Here is a 23,345-nt window from a genome sequence, read left to right on the forward strand (position 1 = left end):
TTTTCCAAATGTCCTCTTCTTCCACCCTACCAATGCAGGCTAGCAGAGTCAGCTCAGGTGTGCAGTTAATCCTCAATTAGGAGGCACAAGAATTCCTCCTAACAAACCATAGTATGGTGAAAAAAATATAATAACTGAAGCTTACATCATTCACGTGACAGGACACAGGTTTAACGTACTGTTTCCTTTGTGACCCATGATGTCCCTTAGGATAGGTCCTACCTTTGTGGCCATCATACTTCTTTTCGGTTTTATAGAGTTTCTTGTGATTGCTTAGCAGAAAAGTCATTGAGTTGTCTATTCCCTCACCCCGTGTGGGCCTCAAGTCCAAAGACATCGATTGGATTTGAAGTTAAAACTCACGTTGCAATACACTTCCCTGTCAGTTTGGCTTGCCCTGCCCACTGCCTGATCCCACAGGAAGTCTCCAACTGGCATTATCTCTGTAGCGACCTTTGGAGGCTCACATAGGGCACACAGCCCTCCCAGCCTCTGGATTCTGTTCCCCCCACACCCCCACCCCGCCCGTATGCTCTTCCAAATTTCTTTAAAACCCTTTTGATCTAGTTTTTGAAGTTCTTGTCCTTCTGCTGTGCACCAACTTACTCTAGATTTTCTCTATGAAATTATATACCAAAAGATTAAATATTCATTCCACCTGTCACAATGAGTTCACCCAGGCCTCATCAGCCCACCTTGCCTAGTACCCTGGATCCACAGACTGCATACTGTAAATACTAATCAGCCTCATAAAGATTGCCATGTGCCCCTCTCCTAAATGCCAGACTCCTTTTTTCTTCAAAACATTCCTACTACAAACACATTGACAAATATTTTTGAAACCTCTTCATTTAGGATACAGAATTAACAAAACCCAGTCACTGTCCTTAAGAAACTGTAGCTATTTGGAGAGAGACCAGTAAACAAGCAATTTCAAAGTCTGATTGAGTTGAGAAAAAAGTTCTATGGAATTATGGCTGGGGGCACTTACCCCAAACCACCACGATAAGAACACTTAAAATGCTAGACATAGCTTTTTTTCCCAAGGACTACAAGTCAGAATCAATTTGGAAGAACAGTATTTGTTTCCCCCATAGAGTTTGGAGTGTTAAAGTTAGAACCCATGTCTAAGAAATGAGAGACAATTCTTATGTGGCATTTTGGGGTAAAATGTGGTCTCACCAAGCTGTGCAGGTCTTATATTATCATACCAAGACAGATCTTCAAGTAAGTTATTATTTTCTCCTTAGTTGATGCGTGTGGGTGTGTTTGGGCTTTTAAATTTTTCACTTTCCTAAAAGGACTCGCAGCAGCCTGTGCTCTAAGTGGTATAAGCTACTCTTCTCAGGTGGCCAAGTTGACCACTTGGGACATCTTGGTTTCTACATTCCCATCTCCTCTGAGAATAAAGAAAGATGGAGGTATTAGGCAGTATTTCAAGCAGATCAGGCAGTATGGGGGAGTGGGAAGCATAAGAAAGGATATTCCCATCAACTGAGGTTATATAGGGTTCTTCTGAGAGAGCCTTCCTTCCTTCTCCCTCAGCTAAACAACTTTCGCACGATCCAAGCGGTAAATAAAGGGGAAATTTATCATAAAGAGGGGCACATACCATAAACAAAAGTATCTACACTTGGCACTGGAATCCATTCGTGAAAAGTCAAACCACTGAGAACAGGGTAGTTTTCATGCACTTGTATTGTCTAAGGAGGGACAGGGACAATTTAAAAAAATACTCCATAGAGAATTCTATTGCATTCCTAAAAACCCCAAAGTTATTTTTTCCCCCAGTTCATTTTCTCCCCATCTGAAAAATCTGACTTTATGTGAAACCTTTGCAACATACCAAGCCCAGCTTAGCTGCTGCTTCCAGCATGAAATGTGACAACATAAAATATTTCACAGTGGCAGAATTCATTAAAGTAATAATATCTCAGAATCAAAGTACCTTTATAGCCATAATGACCAACTCCTGTGCACCATATTGTCCTTTCCTTTATAATATACACCTTCTCAGAAGTCTGCATATATGTTTTACTTTATGGCACCAAATTACTCTAGATGGCCATAATTTCCCTGAAGTTAAAAGTTTATTTAGAACATACCATATTTTCAACCAAGCAGTATATTAAACTTATTCCCAAATAAATATACTTCATAAGTAACCTAGATAAAGGTGAAGGCTTTATATATATTTCTATTTTACAATGAAAATCTGAATCCCCAGACTTTAAGAGCCACTGCATCTGAAGGACTGTTTTCTATCAATTATAACTTGCCTTCACATTCTAAAGGGGCACACATTGATGGATTATGGCCGGGTACAGTGCTGACACCATGGCACCACCTTTATCCTTACAATAGTTTAATCATTTAAACATCCTCAAATTCTCCACCTGCTCATATAGTGAATATCTATATCCAAATACAGGTCTGCTGTTTTGGCTGTTCTTTGGTAACCTGTCGTAGATAGGAGATGACTGAAAATTCTTTACACATCTCTAATGGACACAAGGAGCTGATTTCCCCTTTTGTATTTAGGTTGACCCTGTGGTCTTGCTTTCACCAATAAGATAAAATGTGGCAGAAGAGAAGTTCTGTAACGTCTATAGTCAATCCTTAAAGAGATCTGAAATGTCTGCATTCACTGCTTGGAGTGTTCCCTTTTGAAAGCCAACTACCTGGTAAGAAGTCCCAAGACTCGTGCTGTGAAGAAGTCCAAATTATCTGTGTGGACAGAGCAAACGGCCATGTTAAGCAGCACCAAAGTACCATACATGAATGAAGCCTTCCTTCGCTGCCTTTCAGCTTAGCCTAGCTACCAGCTGAATTCAGCTGAGTTAATGGCACCACATGGAACAGGAGAGCTGCTACCAAACCCTGCCTGAATTTCTGACCAACATAATCATGAAAAAGCAAAACAGTAGTTGTTTTGAGCCACCAAGTGATGGAGTAATGGGTTAGGAGGCAATAGATAATCAAAACAGAATTATGCCTGAGATACTCTCTGAACACCATCAGGTTAGCACAATTCACCAGACTTTTCTCTGCAACTTCTTAAAGACAATGAAAGCTGCTCATTTGAAGAATTTTTGCAGCAAAAGTGTTTGTCTGAAAATTGTTTTTCAAGGTCTAGGATAAAAGAAACAGATGTGCCTCGTGAGGTCTTAACATAAAGCAGTTTCACGTTAGAAAGTGGCTTTTAAATTTTCTGTATTCACAAATCAAAATAAAGGTGAGGTGTTTTTGTTAAATGATTCACATTTTCAGGAGAAAGAAAGGGATTTTTATTCACTTCTTTATTTCCTCTTGTCTCTTTACTGAAGGAAGGAAGGAAGGAAGGAAGGAAGGAAGGAAGGAAGGAAGGAAGGAAAGTTGGTTATTATAACCAGGACTGGCTGAGGTTACCCTCACACCTTCCAATATAAACACTAAACTCCATAGATACTGAGGTGAATAGGCAAAACATCCCCTCCATGCTAGTTGAGAAGAGCTTTCTTGGAGCATAATCCTGAGTGTCTATATACATACACACATTTCTATTGACAGAATTATAAAGTTAAATTTTCCCCGGGACAAAGTTTATAATTTATCCATTGGGTAGGTCATGAGACTCTGACAGTCTGGGCAAACAGAGGGTTTGCTGTTCCACTGAACACACTTAACGTCCCGGGGCCAAAGGAACCTTGACTTCCTGACCCATGGCCCTGTTTCACCATACTTACATTATCTAACCTAAGGTTTCCAGGTTAATTTGGAAAAGCAATAGATCCAAACTAAGAGACGTTGGATTAAAATGCACAGGAGGGCTGATTCCTCAAGATAAAATCAAATGGTACCACCACCTGGTCTTTATGCATGAATATGTGATTAGTAACATATTAGGGTTTACTATAAGTCATATTTATCCAGCCTTTACAACATGAGATCAAGAATATTTCTGCATTGTTTCATACACCATTTTTTGTCTGGGTCATTTAAAGAGATTAAAAAAATTATAAAAGCCTTGCTTGGTTTCTATCAAGGTACCCCCCTAAACCGTGCCCCCATTCTTCTTCTAATATCCCATCGGGACACCAAGGATTAATGCCTTATCTGAACTCTAAGAACCACCTCCCATTCCGTAGTTTGACTTTCCAGAGCCATTAGAAACTAAACGCTTTTTCTTAGTGTTTAAGGATTAGTAGCTACCAAGTATGTCCTACCATAAGGTAGCAGGTGTACTGTAAAAAATTGATTTTTCTTTAAAGTTTTTCAAAGAAAAGAAGTTATTTGATTTTTAAATAGCTCTGTAATCTGTACAGAATCTTAAAAGAAATAAGAAAAATAAACCTTGTTTTTCCTATTGTTAAGAGTAGTCTAACTAAAAATTCTTCCTTTGAAAGTAGGTGAAGTCTTTGAAGGCTTGGTCATCCTTAAAGGACTAATAAGACATTTCATTACTACCATTTTTCTTCCTGGTGTGTTTGTTAATAATTTTCAGTACTACTTGGTAGAAACGAGGGGAATATTTTGACCAAATCAATTTTCTGAGTTTGAAATGGTTCTCAGCTCCTTCATTACATGAGGTGGTAAGGACATAAAAATTCATGAATTTCTAGTTTATTGAAGTAATTTTTCTTTGAAAATAAAAGAGGATTCTGCAAAGGCCACAGCCTTCCATCTCTTCCTCAACTATTGTTATTTTCCTTCCTCTTCACTAGAAGAATAAATAATTGTGACTGAAAGCAACATGCAGCCTTTCCAGGCCAAATAAGAGATGTAAATGAAGTGTGGTATGCTCCTTAAAAAGGTGCCTCCCATTTCCCAAATTAGGTTAATCCCAAAGGATATAAGAAAATACAAGCACAACATGTACTCATCATCGCTTCTTAAAAGTCTCTAGATCCCTTGATAAAATTACAAGAAACCATATTTTCATAATGCTGGGTCCTGTCCCTTAGCAGACATTTGGCTTCATGATACCATTCATTCTTCTACTAACACAAAATCTTCCTTATTTTTAAAGAAAACACAGGGCGCTTTCAAAATTCTATATTAAAATTTCTAAATATTGTCTCATTTCCTTAACATGAATAAGGCATAGAATATAGATCTGTCTTTAGAAGTCTGGGAAATGCTCAACAATTATCTCCAAATTTTTAGACTGCAAAGACTGGCCCTTATTCCTGGCCCTAATGCTTGGGATAGGAAGGAAGCTAACCTCTTTTCAAGATGTTAAAAGAATCTCATATAGAGACCAATGTTATATAAAAGTATACATATACACATACATATATATACGCATATATAAATACACACACACATATACATGTACAGCAGTGAAGTGAATGCTAACAAATTGAATTTTTTTTTTTTCAAATTGAATACTTCTACTCCAGTTTTATAAATGAGGAGCCGAGGTTCAGAGAAGAGATTCCCACAGCTAATAAATGGAGAAAATATCTTTTTGGTCACAATCATACATACCATAATAATGATCAGTTGGCTTCCTTTATTAAAGTTAAATGACTTATTAGATATTTACATAATGATTTAAGTTATGTTAAATAATTTGTTGGGTGTGGCTAATCAACAAATCATAATTTGATTCTCTTCCATAGTTAATAGTAGTAATACTCAGACTGATAGTTAATGTAATAATCCTCATCAGAACTCTGTGCAAGTTAGTACTACATTTTCTTATCTTAAAGATGAGGAAACTGAGGGATAGAGAGATAAAGTAATTGACCATGCATATGCATGCACCAAGACTAGTTATCAGTTATGAGACACACATCTAATTCATCATGAATAAAGGAGGAAAATTCATTAATGAAGCAAACAGAGGATCTATTTTGATAATGTTCAGGTTTTTATAAAAATATAAACAAAAAAATGCTATACACTTTAAAGTAAATGTGTATGCTAGCCTTTATATAAAAAGGGAGATGGATAAAAAGTTGGATTAGCTTGTATATATGAAAATTTCTCTTGAACAAAGGAAAAACTGAAAATAGTAGTAGTAGTGATCTATTAAGAGAATGTGAGAATGAGAAATTGAGTTGCTGGGGAACAACTCTAGGAGGGAAACATTCCATTGCATGTATTTGTACGATATCTAATCTTTGAACCATGTGAATATTTTATTTAGAAATTAATGAAGACTGTGTGCTTTATTTAAAATCAGGAAATACAGATATAGACTTAGTTAACATTTGTCACTGAACTAAACAAAATGACAGACAACCTTGTTCTGAAAAGTGAGGCTTAGATATTACACTCGGTTACTGAATAACCAAGGCCAAAGCATTCACCTTTTCACTAATTAAAACGATGAAGCCAATTTGTTGCCCAAGGTTATTGCGAAGTAACAAGGAAGACAATTTTAAGCTTCTCTAAATTGTGAAGTGTATACACATGTGCACACATGGAAATATTTTTTTCTGTTTTAAAATACTGTGGATAGGGGTGCCTGGGTGGCTCAGTTGGTTAAGCGACTGCCTTCGGCTCAGGTCATGATCCTGGAGTCCCGGGATCGAGTCCCGCATCAGGCTCCCTGCTCGGCGGGGGGTCTGCTTAGCCCTCTGACCCTCTTCCGTCTCGTGCTTTCTCTCATTCTCTCTCAAATAAATAAAATCTTTAAAAAAAATACTGTGGATAAACATGAAATTATGCATAGTTAAAATTTTCAAAGTAAACTCCATTTGCCATTGAACATACAGAAGACAGGAACCATGCTCTTAACACAGAGCCTAACACACAAGAGATACTCACTAAACACCACAGAAATTGTCTAGAGGAGCACATGAGAGTGGACCCTAAAGGCAAACAGCCAGGGTTCAAAACCTTGTTCTGCCACTTAGACATCATGCGACCCTAGTCAAATTATTTCATCTCTCTATCCTTCAGTTTCCTCATCTTTAAAGTAAGGAAACAATACCAAATTACACAGGGTTCTGATGAGGATTATTAATTACCAGTCTATTACTACTATTACCTATGGAAGAGAATTAAATTATGATTTAGTGATCAGCCACACACAACAAATTATTTAATATAACTTAAATCACTTAGTATCATGTAAATATCAAATCATTTAACTTCAATAAAGGAAAGCAATTGGTAATTAATATGATTCTCAGCTTATTTCCAAAACTGGAATAAAAGTTGTATCTATTACATAGATTTTATGGTGAGGTTTAGATGAGATAGAGGTACCTAAACTTTGCATGGTATATAGGAATACTATGCACTCAAAATTTTAGCTTTCAATTATAGTAAAAATGCCAATGATTTCACCACTAGAACTATTTTCCTTTTATATTTCTAAAGCTGTACTTTGTACTTTTGCTATAGGCTTCCAGACTTATCTTCTATGGCAGATGCCAGCCTAGGTAAAGTAATAAATTAAAATTCAAGCAAGAATCTTTGCTGTTGAGAAATAAAGCTTTGCTTAGAGTATGGTCCACAGAAAAAGCATCATGTTGTAAATGCAGAATCTTGGACCTCATTCCAGATTCCCTGGGTTAGAATCTGCTAACATCATCTCCAAGGGATTTCTATGCATGCTAAAGTTTGAAAAACAAAGGTCTAGAAATAATACAGTAGCTACCAGTCACATATGGCTATTTAAATTTAAATTAATTAAAACTAAATGAAATTGGAAATGAGTTCCTTAGTGACACTAGCCATAATTCAAGTGTTCAATAACCACATGTGGCTGATGAGTACCACATTGGAAAGCACATATTTGGAACATTTTTATCATTCTGGAATGTACTATTGGACAATGCTGATCTATCTAAAAGTTTTCTGTAGGTAGTAAAAAATACTTTAGGAAAACAAGTTTTAATATTTCTATAAGATTGTTTAAACCCCACATTCACAAACCCCTTTGCACACAGTATACAAATATTCATTCAAACACCTTTTTTTTTTTTGGTGGGTTCCATGATTTTTTTTTATTCTTATGTTAATCCCCATACATTACATCATTAGTTTTAGATGTAGTGTTCCATGATTCATTGTTTGTGCACAACACCCAGTGCTCCATGCAGAACGTGCCCTCCTCAATACCCATCACCAGGCTAACCCATCCCCCCACCCCCTCCCCTCTAGAACCCTCAGTCTGTTTTTCAGAGCCCATCGTCTCTCATGGTTCGCCTACCCCTCCGATTTCCCCTGCTTCATTCTTCCCCTCCTGCTACCTTCTTTTTTTTTTCTTAACATATATTGCATTATTTGTTTCAGAGGTAGAGATCTGAGATTCAACAGTCTTGCACAGTTCACAGCGCTTACCAGAGCACATACCCTCCCCAGTGTCTATCACCCAGTCACCCCATCCCTCCCACCCCACCCCCCACTCCAGCAACCCTCAGTTTGTTTCCTGCGATTAAGAATTCCTCATATCAGTGAGGTCATATGATACATGTCTTTCTCTTTTTGACTTATTTCGCTCAACATAATACCCTCCAGTTCCATCCACGTTGTTGCAAATGGCAAGATCTCATTCCTTTTGATGGCTGCATAATATTCCATTGTGTATATATACCACATCTTCTTTATCCATTCATCTGTCGATGGACATCTTGGCCCTTTCCACAGTTTGGCTATTGTGGACATTGCTGCTATAAACATCGGGGTGCACATACCCTTTCGGATCCCTACTTTTGAATCTTTGGGGTTCAAACACCTTTTTTTAAACCCAGATTAGAAAACAGAGGGCCAGTTAGGGAAGTATCTTGCTTCATTTGCAAGTCGTGATTCTCTCTTGAGATTTCCAGACCCATTTCTATGTTTCTTTCTTCCTGACCCTACTCCTTCATATTCATAAAGCCTTCATTTTCTAACTGATAATTCTCAAGACAGGCCATACGAAGCAATTACACAGAGACAAATACATTCAAGTCACACATACATTGTTACCACCCCTTGGTCACCGTCAAAGGAACAAATTAAGTCATGGTAGAACTCCAAATATATGCAGATGGATGAGAAGAAGCTATTTCCTGAGTGGCAATAAAGAAAGTGATTATCAAGGGAAGGAAAACGTATGCGTGTCTTAAATCTGACTGTGTGGATAGGTATGGTATCTCCTCCTAAAAGCAGCTCTGCAAGCAGCCATCTTCTAGGGACAACTACCACCATGCAACTTGATCTAAACCTTATTCCACTGAATCTTCAAGAATGGCTTTCACCACCTTGTGTGCAATTATTCTACTTCATCTTTTCCTCCGACAGCTATCTGAAATTACTAAGTCGTTCTCTTCCATCCCACAAAAACACCTGGACCAATTTGTTGGGATGAACCCGACAGACCGTGCTGGCTGGCTGTCTGCATTCCAGGACCTCACTGCAGGTGACTCGGATTTGACACCTGAAGCTCCACAGGGCTTGTAGAAAGCTTTGAAAAAATTGCCTAAGAAGCTGGCTGTGACATCAAGTGTATACCCAGATGGCACCATTTTTGTGAGTTAGGGGATGTTAAGAAAATTTTTGAAAACTTGGAAATAAGACTTAAGTATGACCTGCATATTCATCTTTTTAATATCAGGTTGAGTTATTGTCTAATCGTCCACACAAGTATTGTACAATTTTAGAAAAATACACCTTTCTTACACTTACCATTTACTTTTGCCATAAATCTACAATCTAAACTTAAACATTAATTGTAGAAGATAGAGAAGCTGCAAAACACTTCTGTCTGCTATAGATAACCACAAAAGTTATGATTTAAATGCTCTGTCAGATATTAACCAGTTGAGTATCTAATTTTGCAAACACTGTATGTCATTCCTTTCCTGAGTGACTATATAAATCTCTTTCCTTGAAATGCTCTTTGAACCAGCTTTACCATCTTCATGGTTCCTTTATTAATAAGTTAAGTGTTCACTATACATTTTCACTGTACCTTCACTATCTATTTAGATGAGAGCCAGGATTTTTTTTACTTGTGAACATATACTTTGAGAGGGATCAGTGCTGTATTCTATAAACCTTCACATATGATCTGCAGGCCTTCCTATTTTCTGCCAATGTCTTCTGAGAAATGAGAAATGGCAGAAAATTTAGGCTTCATCCAACCATTACACATGTGACCACCTGCTCCTTGATACTTCCAGATACAATATATAATAGATTTAATTTTATTACACCTACTGCCTGGAAAAAAAAATTTTAAATTAAAAAAATCCCAGAAACCTTAAGACTAACTGGAAACGTCCCATTTTAATTCCCATCCACTTTTTCTCCATCTGATGTCCACACATTCAACCAAAAATGATTTCTATGATCCTAATGATTGAATGAGTCTCCTACCAACTCCCAACCGAGGAGGGAAAAGCTCTGGTTTCTGATCTACCAAATTCATCACTGGTACGATCTTGAACAAGTCAGCCTCTATCATTCCCCATTGTCTTATCAGTAAATGAGGTGACTTAATCAACATACTTGTTCTAAGATCCTTTAAAAAGAACTCTCTCTCTTAAAAGGGCAAAACTGAAGGAAAATTAGATTGCATTATCTCAAACCCTCAGTCAGAAGTAGGGACACACAGCACATCTAACTAATAAGCACCATCTATGGATTTGATGCTGGTAATTTGACTGTCAGTTTTCACACTCAGGTCATTTAATATGTGCCTACCTACAGCATACCCATAAGAATAGATATTTTCTCTTTAAAAATTGGCTTTAAATGGAAGTCAGCAGATGGTACTGTACAGCAGTTCCATGATATGATATCTGCTTAATTTTTTATCCCCTGTATAACCTCTTGGTACATTGTGACCTCTCTGAAACACCTTTCCTTGCTACAGAGTGACTCATTTTAGAGTTTATATAACAATTATGAGTTTGTTATGTTGCATAGCCCCAAACCAGCAATTTTATACCATGATGCTTTTGTCCTGGGTTTTCCCTTAACTAAAACTGCCTTATGTGACCAATAAGCAATACCAAGCTGACATTTCTGAGCCCAAGCAGCTAATCCTAGATTGTATTTACCTATTTTCAAATATTTGCACCATCTGCGATTCTATATTAGTTTTTTTTGGATTTGCTGTTACAGCCCAAGGACTACAGCTCTGAGTAGAAATGAAGCAGCACTCCAAATGTAGAATGCATTATAAGCATGAGAAGAGAATTTAGCCATGGGATGGGAAAAGAAAAAAAAAATTCAGGAAAAGCAAATGCATATTCAGTTCTCCACCTTCAAAATGCAAACTGTTGATTTTCCTGTACTTATAATATAAAAATGGATGTCATGTATTTTCTTAATTAACCCCTAATCCATATTTGCTTTAGAACAAGGATGCTTCCATATAATCTCCATATCAACAAAATTAGGAGTTTAATATTAAAGGTGCTTTGAATTTTGGTCAAATTAATGGAGAAATGAGCTTTAAAGCTGGTATTCCCAACATGTAGGAACCTCAACATCCAGTGTAGCTTGATTTCCCATCACTTTGCCTCTGTTTGGTATAGCAGCCCAATACATATTAATAACAAAAAAGTAAATAAATAAATACACACTGCCATTTTTTCAGCACCTCCTGGATAATAAACCTATCTCACTGCTAATCATCAGAACAATTCTGCAATGTAAGCATCATTCCATTTCCAGGTGAAATATTAAATTCAGAGAAAGATTGGGTAACTTGTTCAACATAGTAAAGAGAATTTAATCAGAGGTTAAATGAAGAGAAAGTCCTAGTTCTTCCCACTATAAAGAATTGTGTCCCTCAAAAATTCTTATTTATTTTCTACATAAAAGTTTCTCAGGTCTCGTACTGGAACTTGGTACTCTGACAAAATTATCACAGCTTCTAGAAATAGCCTTACCTTCCAAGAAATCCAGTGAATCAGAAGCCTGTTGTTTCTATTAACTTCTCAAGGAAGCACCATAATTCACTTACATGCTTTCCAGAGTTCCTAAGTACACCCTTCCCTTCTGAAGGAGGGAGTCATCCAGTCACTAGTCTGTTCACTATTGAATTACAATTTCAAATGCTGAGGGTCGAGATCAATGGGAGGTCATTCATGCTGAGGGGAAGAGTTTAAGAATGCCAGTGTGCTGGGTGATGGACATTGGGGAGGGTATGTGCTATGCTGAGCGCTGTGAATTGTGTAAGACTGATGAATCACAGACCTGTACCCCTGAAACAAATAATACATTATATGTTAAAAAAAAAAAAAAAAAGAATGCCAGTGTCTGCATGTGATGGAAGGAGCTGGCATGTCCTTAGAACACTGAATCTCAGTTTACTTTCCAAATGGCTTTATGGCACTGAGGTGACTTCTTGTCATGGCAAGCTGGAGAAGATGCATATATGGTTCTCCGAAGTTTTGTGGCCAGGTACTAAAAGTCTAAGGACCACTAGCCAGGGGAAAACCAAGGAATGTCAAGTGAGTTTTGCCTACAGATTCAAAAGTTTTAAGGACAATTTTTTAAAGTTACTCTTCGGTCAAGTGCTAACAAGGCAGATGTGTTACCAACACACCAACAAAGGTGCTGTATCAACAGCTGAATCTGGCAGCAGGATACACAGCAAGTGGCCCTAAGTGAAGAGGCCCAGAATCAAGTACTGCCTCTTGATTCTAACCAACTGTGTGACCTGAGACAAGACACTTCCTCTCTCCATGGCATATCTCCTGATTTGAAAACAAAGACATTAGATTCAGAAATCAGAATACCTTCTCAAAATGCTATCATCGTTGGGGCACCTGGGTGGCTCAGTTGGTTGAGCGACTGCCTTCGGCTCAGGTCATGATCCTGGAGTCCAGGGATCGAGTCCCGCATCGGGCTCCCTGCTCAGCGGGGGGTCTGCTTCTCCCTCTGGCCCTCCCCCCTCTCATGTACTCTCTCTCTCATTCTTGCTCTCAAATAAATAAATAAATCTTAAAAAAAAATGCTATCATCATTTAGGACTTGATGGCCACTTCAAGGAAGAATCTGGAAAGGTAAGGCCACTGTGGACATCATGGTAGTTTAGACATCAGGGGATCAATCTTGGCCAGAGACTGGTCTCAGAAATGTAGAGAGGTGGAAGGGAATGGATTTGATTTAGACATGGCGCAGGCACAAGTGGAGACAAAGGAATCAAAACTACCATCCTGTAACATAAGAGGCACTGACTCTGTAAGCAAATGGACATTTGTAAGGGGTGGCAGATGCAGAAGAACTACTTGTAATGCCACTGTGGCACTAATGGTGGGTAAGCCTCATTTCAGAACAAGCAGCAGCCTCCATAAAGGTGAACAAGGGCAGGTCAGTGCACACCCACCTATCCCTGCCAATATGACTCTCAAAAAGTGAAGCACACCTGGGGCACCTGGGTGGCTCAGTTGGTTAAGCGACTGCCTTCGGCTCAGGTCATGATCCTGGAGTCCCGGGATTGGGTCCCGCATCGGGCTCCCTGCTCGGCAGGGAGTCTGCTCCTCCCTCTGACCACCCCCCCCCCGTCATGTGCTCTCTCTCTCTCTCATTCTCTCTCTCTCAAATAAATAAATAAAATCTTAAAAAAAAAAAAGTGAAACACACCTAATTCCTAGGATCAGAGGAAAGGAATAATTCTCTTATAATCCCTTCCTGGCACTCTAGAAAAGAAACAAACAAGTAAAATGCACAGTCTTTTCCCTTAAAAGTCCATAAAAGGGAGTGGAGTAGATGGACCATCTATTCATAAACTCAGACACTAGGAAATGTAAATTATATGCTAATCTATCTAAACAAATTACCTCTTTCTACATTTGAGAAATTCATGAATTCTATATTGTTCTTCTTGAAAAGATATATTGCTGACCTCTATTCAGAAGGTGTCTTGATTCCTAATCTTTTTGGTGTGTAGAAGAATCAGTGTGCAAGTTTGTGAGACATTGATTTAAAAGGTCACTTTAGGGCACCTGGGTGGCTCAGTTGGTTGAGCGACTGCCTTCGGCTCAGGTCATGATCCTGGAGTCCCGGGATCGAGTCCTGCATCAGGCTCCCTGCTCGGCAGGGAGTCTGCTTCTCCCTCTGACCCTCCTCCCTCTCACGCTCTCTGTCTCTCATTCTCTCTCTCTCAAATAAATAAATAAATCTTTAAAAATAAATAAATAAATAAAAGGTCATTTTATTAAAAAAAAAGACTTTCTGGCACTTGTTTCAAAAGATGTGAAATGAAAAAAAAAAAAAAAACGCAATGTCTTGCACTCGTTAGGTCATATTAAAACCCTTCCTGGAGGTAAGATGTGATTAATGGAAGTGAGAATATCAAGAGTTTTCACTTACTTGATTCCTCCTGCCAAAAGTAAACCCAAGTACCAATAACAGGAAAGATCTACTGCTAACCCTGTGCAAGCATTATTAATGCAACTTCAAGTGGTCTCTCTGGTCCATTATTTGAAAATAAATCGCAGGAGAGCCTGCCATTCAAGTTCTCAATTATAAAATTCAGGTTTGTCATATTGTTTTCAGAGCAGAGGTTTTCAGACAGTATAAGAAATTGAATCTTCATTTAGCTCTCAAAAAAGGGGTGAGAATAAAGATAATAAAAATGCCTTTTTTCCTCACTTTTCTTCATTTGCTACCTTGTAACCTGATACACAAGTTTTTGTACTGACCTCAGAAAATCGGTAATTACGATAAATTGTGATAATATGAAAGTCAGATATTAGTCAATATTCACCCCAGCTGGAAAATATACAGCTTGGCTTGGCTCTCTCAGATGTAGAGTCTGTTTTAATTATGCACTCACCTAACTTTTCTTAAATTTCAACTCAACATGTCATCAGCTCCTAAAGACAAAGAATTGCTAAGTCAGTCATTTCTCAAAACCCAAACTTCCGGGAAGAGAATATTAAACCATGAACACTTCAAAGAAGATTCTAAGCCTTTGGGGAAAACAGGTTATCATCTAAAAATAGCAAAAACCAGTCAGGTTGTTATCAATTGATTTCCTCCTAATGCTCTATAATAATCTAAAATATCCCAAATACTAAGATCATAAGTGTGTGTATATGTATATATGTGTGGTGTATGTTTGTTATGTATACACACCCACGCATACATATATTCAGCGTTTTCATTAAGGTAAATAGAAAACCGCCTTTGCAAAACATGAAATAATCGGATAATCTAGAAACATAGTAGCAACAAGAATAAAAATACTAAATTCTATCTTCAGCCAGATGTTATGCAAGTCCATTCACACAGACTGCATCTAACTCTTGCAACAGTCTCACCATCTTCTTCCTTTAAAGATGAGGGAATGGTTTTAGAGGGATTAGTTTGCCCTAGATTGCACAGTGAATGGTAGAAGAAAGATTCAATATGAAATCCATTTTGACTCTGTTCCCAATCCTACATCATGTTGCCTCTCCCCAAAATATAATTAAATCTGAATATCATTTGGCAATTCCAAAAACATTGTAGAATATACTATTTTGGTTAATGGAATTAGCACATTATCTGAAAGTTGATTTAAAAAAATAATTAATGTTTCATCTGCTTTCAAATAAATGGGCATGCCAACCTTGAAAAGAAAATGAAAATCATTTTTTATTATATGGAAAACATTATAAGGGGTACTCTTAACATCAATTACTGAGCGGGACAGTTTGAAGTAAAATATTTTATCAGTTTTGGATAAAAGCAAATTTTCTGTATTTAGCCTGGCAGTGAGTGTTACATTTACCATTACATAAAGTATGTCTGAAACCCTGAGGATTCCGGACAGCTCAACAAAAATGAATCCACAAGAGAAGAGCTCTCTCTTCAGCAACCCCATCCTTCCCACTAAAGCTACTTCCCACTTTGCTTTATCATACTGCAAGTAACAAGCATTCCTTTAGTTAATACATAATAAATGAGAAGAATTTCTAGCAGTTAGGGGGGTGGAGGGTGGAGGATGTACAGTTTAAAAGCCTTGGAGAACAGGGACTGTCTAGTTAGGAAAATGAAAACAGAGATTGCCTATTGCCAAAAAGCTTGTGGATCAAGTCAGTACAAGCTTTAAAACATACACTAGGGCATACACCAGGGCAGAAACACTTCTAAATTTAGGAGGACATGTGTTTATGAAGATCTTTACAGTCCATTATTTATTTGCCCCTTTTGGGGACCTTTTATAGGTCTTCAGATGGGGTAAGTTCCAACTTCCCTAGTTGATGCATGTCTTAGGTTATGCCCTCATTAGTCATCCCTCCTCATCCATGAAATATCTTGGATATATTCCAAGACCCCCAGTGGATGCCTGAAACCTCCAATACTCTTGAATCTTATATGTATTATGGTTTTTTCTATATATACTTAACCATGATAAAGTTCAATTTATAAATTAGGCACAGTCTGAGATTAACAACAATAACTAACAAATTAAAACTATTCTAATATACTGTAATGAAAGTTATGTGAATGTGAGCTCTCATTTTATCATACTGTTCTCAACCTCTGATGATGATGATAACGTGAGAAGATAAAATGCGTACGTGAGGAAATGAAGTGAGGTGAGTGATGGGGCACTGAGTGTGAGGCTATTCTACTGACCTTCTGACACTACCTCCCACAGAGGATCATCTGCTTCTGGAATCTCAGCTGACAGTGGGGACCTGAAATCGGGGACAGTGAACAACGAATGGGGGTGGGGGTGGGGCTACTGTATAACGTTGCAGTAAAACATGAACTTGATTAGAACACATGTAAAGTCACTCAGCAAGTAGGAGAAGTAGGAAAATATATGGAGGCAGTGTTATACTTGGAATGCCAAGTATGAAATATTAACCTAAATATTAAAGAGGATTTAAAACATCCCCTTTCTCCATGCTTATTACCTTAGGAAGTGTATTACACTCAAAACAGAATGCAACATATTCTGCAGCTAATTCACCTGTTCGTCAGAATTAACCAATGTCTACTTCCAGTTTGGCCCCTTACAACGTAGGACAGTAAAGAACTGAGCTTTGACTGAATGGAAGTAGAGATGTAATAGAGTATTTTGAAGTCTGCGTGTTTGCCAAATCAGCCCTGATGTCCAAACCAAACATATATTATTAATATAATATGTATGTGTGTGTGCAACTTCATATGTAATCATACAAATTTGTACTGAACAATGCAATGTTTTGTAAAATGTTAAAATAACATACCCAGTTGTAGGCGGCTCGATGATCCTTTAAGCCTTCCCCTTCCCCCCTGCCCCCCTCCCCCGCTTTTTCTAGGTTCCTATTCCCAGACTAGGGAATGAGAGCACACTTGATATGAGACAGGCTTTATTCAAAAGCCTTCACATATTATTTCAGTTAATTCTTACAACAAACATGTAAAGGATCTGTAGTCACTTCCATTCACAAATGAACTATAGAAAGTAAGTTATCCTGCCCAAGAAAGCAGTGATGACTGGTGGAGCTGGAATATGAACTTGAATCTGTGGTTTCCGGAGCATAATCCACAGATAATAGTAACATTATGTAATCATAAATGATTCAATGAACCAAAATTTTTAAATAGCTTTCTTTTTTACTCAGGAAAAATTTGGTTTCAGTGTTCTGCTTCTAATGTAATGTACTTCATAAGATAATGCAGCATTAATATTTAATAATATAATTTTCTTTAATTTGTTTTTATATAGTTTAATTTTTCTTAAATGTGCAATTTGCTCAGTCCCTGAAATAAACAGAGAGATTAGGAGTTTACAAGCAAGGGATGTATCGTGGTATGTTCTAAACTCAGTAGCTAAAACGTCATATACACGTTATGAGATATACATTATATATGTAATAAGAAATTAAGGGATAGTAGAAAATGTATAATATCTCTTAAGTCATAAAGACTTCTATGTAACTCCTTTACCCAATCTAAATTATCTTTTGTAAACCAAACCACAAAGAACTCTCCCATCAATTAGATACTATATATGTTATATTGAATGAAGAGTAATAACTGGCCTGTTAAATATTTTTTCAACATGATTTCTAAAACTACTTTTAAGGTTCTATGTTAAAAACAATAGTTTATAGACTAAATTATGACATCTTTTTATATTTGTCAGGGAAACATGGAAGAATAACTTTTGATAAGTTTGCATTAAGAATGCACTTGAAAATTTTAATCAAGTTTGCCTCAACAAACTTGAAATAAAAAGAATAAATCCTAATTTCTGTATGGTAACATTTTGGGTTAATATTACCTAAAAGTGAAAAGTACAATAGATATTTTACAAAAGGCATTTTGCACATTGCATATTTAATTGCAGTTTTGACCATGAATTATTTCATCAAGAGACTGCTGCATCCTGAACCCTAAGAAATTGGTTTTCCACCAGAATATGTTTTTTAGAGAGAAATGCATAACTAATGATGTCTTTGCTGCCAAATTTTTGCTTATAAAAATATATTTTTTAGTCATACCTCAGAAAGTAGGGTTGTGGTTTTTCTTTTGTTTGCCTAGTTTTTTGTTTTGTTTTGTTTGGGCTTTGTTGTTGTTGTGTGTTTTAGTTTGTTTTGGTTTGGTTTCTTGGAGCTGAGAGGACCACCAAACATTTTAGGAAATATTTTTACCCATTGGATTCAGCAGAAGGGTGCCACCTGGTGGCAATGTGGGCAAATTCTAAACCTGGTCTAACTATAAAAATGCACTCATTAATGAAAGTCCCATCATTACCAAGATGTTTTTTTTTAAGTTCCTATGTACTTATCAGGACCTACCTGGCTCTTTTTATATTATTTCCATCAATGGGAGAGATATTAAGTCAACTTTAAAAATCTCAAGAGCTATTATTTACATTTAAAATCGAAGCTTTAAACAAATTCGTCCATTTTACATTCAAAGTAAATCTGCACACACAAAATATTTGCAATTATTTTGCATTATGCTAATAACAATGTGTTGAACTGTAACTGGGTAGAAGTTAGAAGGTGGGGATTTAGAATTCAGTAACCATATTTTATCTTAGGTAACACAGACTGGGGTTAAGTCCCATCTCCACCACTTATGAAGACAAGTTTGATTAGTTTCTTTAATCCTCTGTATGAACAGAGGATTGACCAAACTCAAAAAGTTTCTTTGAGCATCAAGCAGAAAAATGCATTTAATAAATGTTATCAGTCCAGAGGGCAGTACTCTGCACATGGCAAGCATTCAAGAAGTAATTTTTAAAAACAGTAAGTTACAACTTGTCACTCAAGATTTTAGATCCCTCAATGTCAAGTGGGATATTGATTATATTCAGAATGACGGTATCTACCCATATCAAATCATCTATCTAGATATTTTGTAAATGTGGAGCATCGTGAAAACAACAAAACAACTTTCATAAACATTTAATCAATGAAGCTTTAAAGGAAAGACTACTAAAATGATAAAAAAAAATACTTCCAATGATTCAGAATGTTAATAAAAGCACAGAGTCCCTGTTATTCTTGTTGCCGCTTCTCACTCTTGTCGTGGCACCAATGTCCCAAAGGAGAGTCACAGATGAAATGAAACCTGGGGGGGGAGGGTGTCAAGCTCGCTAAAGGACCCTAACAACCACCAGATTATAGGATTCATAACCATTTCACCCAGAGGAAAGACCACAGTCTTCCACTGTGCTCTAAGTGGAAATAGGTGTTGATGGCTGCAGGACAAGGCGTTTTTGAGATTTCATAAAAATCTCTACTATGAAAAGCCAAAGACCTTTCTGGCAACGTTTGAAAGCTTAAATCACTCAAAATCAATACACAGTGAGTGATTAGCTGGAATATGCCCCCTCTTTAACCATTAAGTAGGACTTCATAAAGCTATATTTTTATTTAAATTTGTGAATCTTTTTTTTTAAAGAAATATAGAAACCAGATCATTTGTGTCTATTTGGGAGTGTTATAGCTAGTACCACATGAGAGTTATATGACAAGTGCAGCATCAGACCACAATGACTAATCCTGTTAATAAAAACTTAGCACTCTTAGAGCAAGTAGTTTAAGCAATCACAGCAATCATCCACATTATCTGGTCATCATTTCATAGGTCAAGCTTCAGACAAAGAATATGCTAGATAAAGATATTTTCTAGGAGTGCTTGGAAAACCTTCAATGGGATGCTGCCATGGATATTTCATTCTGCTTTCCTTCCCCTAGCAAAATCAATCTCTTTCATTTTAACTCAAGCATAACATGCATACCATTGACATTTTAAAATCATGTAAATATTCTGAAAGGCACTTAAAAAACTCAATTAAAACAAGAGTTCTGCAAACGGCCACTCCCTGAATATCTGAAGTGGCCATAAACCAAAATGAACGTCCACAAGAAAAACGGGATTTAAGCTTGACTCTCTCTCTTCGGATGAATTTTAAGTACCGGCTTAGTCCTGACAAAAGGCTTTACTGTGCATATTTGTCCACTGTTTACATATACATTTTCAGTTTCCGTGTGGTCTGCTCTGCTTCTCCCTCCCCACACCCCACTGGTACCAAGCAGTTTGCAGCACCTCAAGTAACCAGCTGGTGTCACAGGGTAGTGAGCAAAGATTTCATGTGGGGACTCTCACCTGACTAATCATTCTTATTGGAAGCATCACTCCAAGAGCAGTAAGGAGCCTCGGCGGCTTGTTAATGAAATTTAAGGGCTGTCAGCTTGAAAGAGGATGTTAAATCCAGGCTCCTCTCCTAAAATTATTTTTATGATCTGCTAACCAGTTGCTACCTTGTGGTGTGTGTTGGAGGGAGCAGAGGAAAAAGATGTTAAGAGAGGGGACAGACAATACAATAAAAATGTTTCAATATTTTCATATTGATCTTAGGGTAAGGAGTAAAGCGACTAGTTTAAGAAAACAACTGCTTTGTAAAAACTGCAACATTCACTCCAGTAAATGGAGGGGGAGCTTTAAGGCATTGAGCAATCCTCACCACCTGTGTGAAACGTCCGTGAGGGAAATGAGGAGGAAAGGGAAGAGGAGAAGAGGGAGACCACAAGCCAGGACGGATGACCAAGACTAGAATATTAATAACAGCAGCCCTGGCATCTCCTCCTCCGCCTCAGCACCACTCGGGCGATTTGGACAGCTTCTCTTCACTTGCTCCTCAGTGCTCAGACTATGCGAAAAGCGGAGACGCTACTGGAACCTCGCTGCTTGCACCTCCTTCACCCTACCTCTGGCAATGAGCTAGGAGTGTCTCTGGCAGAAACGCATCGGGCGGCCTTCAACAGTGCACTTGGGGCAAAGGGCCCCCAGCGGGTACCCGGGTGCTTCCGTAGTTATCCGCTGACCTAACTGTTGCCCTCTCGGCTCAGAGTCCCTGATTGATGTAAACGTGACAACACCTGGAGCCGGCTCCTCACAGCCTGCCTCCTCTTTGCCAGGGCACCTCAGCGCTCCCGACCCTACAACTTTGGGAAAAAGCGACACCGAACTCCCGAGTCACCCCAATCCAGGGACAGAGACGAGATGAAGATCCACCGAACGGTTATGCTACAAATCTCGAAACACCAAAACAAAAAAAGGGGTGGCCGGTGCGGAAAAACGGAAAAGGGACAGAAATAACCCTCAGCCGGTACAGGGCACCCCATCTCTGCAGACACATACATCTGGCCCCAACAAATCACTAAAGCCAGTACCTTGCCAGCTTCCCATAATAATGCCTTTTAGTCCCAAGCTCCGCTCCACTCAGCAGACCACACATGCAGGGTACACCTCCTTCCCCCATTTAGCACCCCCCCCCGCCCCGCCCCGCCCCGTCCCGGTCTCCTCTAAAGAAAAAAGCAAGCAAAAACTCTGCCGGCCTAAAGGTCATTTTCCTAGTGGGGTAGTTTTGGCCAGCGCTCGCTCGTTTCAGCGGCGTGTAGACCCGCTCTAACCCTGCAAGTAGACGCCTCCAGGAGCGCAGTAATTCCTCCAACGTGCGTTAATTTGAGCCAAGAGGCCCCCATTCCGTGGCCCCGGCCCCTCTCCCTCCCTCGGTGGCCCGCCTGCCCGGGGCTCCCGGATCACCCCCAGCCTTTACCTCTCTCCCCCCTTCCCCGCGGCTCTCCACCTTGCGCATCCTCTCGCCCGGCCCCAGAGCGCGCTCGGCTGCGCGAACTTCCTGCGGAGTCCCTGGAGGAGGCTGGAACTGGGGCGGGGAGGGTGGGGAGAGGGAGGCGTGGGAAGCGCCGACTGGAGCCACCCTTCCCGGGAGGGCCTGGCCGCGGCCGCCACCTCTCACCTGGTCCGCCGGCGGCGCCGGGCTCGCCCTGGCCCCCGGGGTGGTCTGCAGCTCCTGCTTCATGGCGGTCATCGCCGGCGGCCCGCGCTGCCGCTCACTTCCTCGCGGGCACTTCAGACTCGGGGACCGTCACTTGGCAGCGACCGCATGTCACAGGAGCCCGACGCTCTCCGAACTGGCAGAAGGGACAGCGGCAGCGACGGGGTGGGGGGAGGGGAGCGACAGGGAGGGGAAGAAGAGCGGCACCAGGCAGGCTCCCCCTGCAAGATCCCTCCTTCGGCTACCGCAGACCCTCGAACTCCCCACTCCCCCCGCCCCCCCCCCGCCCCAAAGCGTAGAGAACCTCGGAGATCAAACACGACCGAGTGGCAAGTTAGTGGAGCAGCGAGAGGCACCTGACCGCGCTCGAGCGACGTCTCACAGCGCCGGAGGAACCCGGCTAGCATTCTACCGCAGTCCGCGCCCCCCGCCCGCCCCCGGGGGCTCCCCGCGCCGCGCTCAGTGCGCCAGGTGGAGCAGCCCGGCGCCCCGCTCCAGCATCTCCCGAGCAACCGCAACGCGGGAGAGCGCCCTGCGCGCCGCGCTAGCTCCTCACAAGCGCGGCCAAGGCGGCTGGGCTCCGCGGGCCCCCTCGCTCCCCCCACCCCCGCCCCCCGCGGGCTCCTGCTAAAACCCGGAGAAGCGGAGCGCGCCCGTGCAAAGCCCTCGGTGGCTCGATCGCTGCCACTGGGCATGCTCCAGCGCTCAGAAAAGGCAGGGGGCAGCTGGGGACTAGGGGCCCAGAGGCCCACTGGGGCTGCCAACACCTGTCGGGACCCAAGTGTTGGTCCCACGTTATGGACCGAGGCTCTGCGTCTCTCGATCTGTGGCAACGGTTGGCCTTATCCTTTAGCCTCCAGCCTGGATTCCCACCCCCCCGCCCCGACCAGCTGCCAGTGGAATTCCGAAAGGTGCATTACAAACAATAATAACTAATGATGATATTCTACTACTCACTTTGTTTTATCCTTTTTTCTAGGACACGTAGAAAAATCTTCAAATTTTAAGTCCCTTCTACAACCTTCCCTTGGCTTAACACAACCCTCTCCCCTTCAAAGTTTTCTGAGCACCTATCATGTGTCAAACATACTGCAAGGCTTGGAGGGATTGCAAGGAAAAGAGACTAAATACCTAGACAAACTTACCAAATTCCCTGCCTGCAAGGAGT

General features: G+C 39.9%; 1 protein-coding gene across 1 annotated transcript in view; it reads right to left on the reverse strand.

Moving 5' to 3' along the window:
- Positions 1-22,338, reverse strand: part of LOC135363795 (inactive dipeptidyl peptidase 10-like) — a 340,497-nt gene extending 318,159 nt beyond the window's left edge. The window contains exon 1 of the mRNA XM_064585816.1: positions 22,139-22,338. Coding sequence (XP_064441886.1) covers positions 22,139-22,210 — 72 coding nt within the window. The 5' untranslated portion in view covers positions 22,211-22,338. The remainder of the gene's footprint in view (positions 1-22,138) is intronic.
- Positions 22,339-23,345: the final 1,007 nt, after the last annotated feature.

Source organism: Mirounga angustirostris, unplaced genomic scaffold (genome assembly GCF_029215605.1).
Source record: "Mirounga angustirostris isolate CCGP_5_RB_7025 unplaced genomic scaffold, mMirAng1.0.hap1 SCAF_3, whole genome shotgun sequence".
Taxonomy (NCBI): Eukaryota; Metazoa; Chordata; class Mammalia; order Carnivora; family Phocidae; genus Mirounga; species Mirounga angustirostris.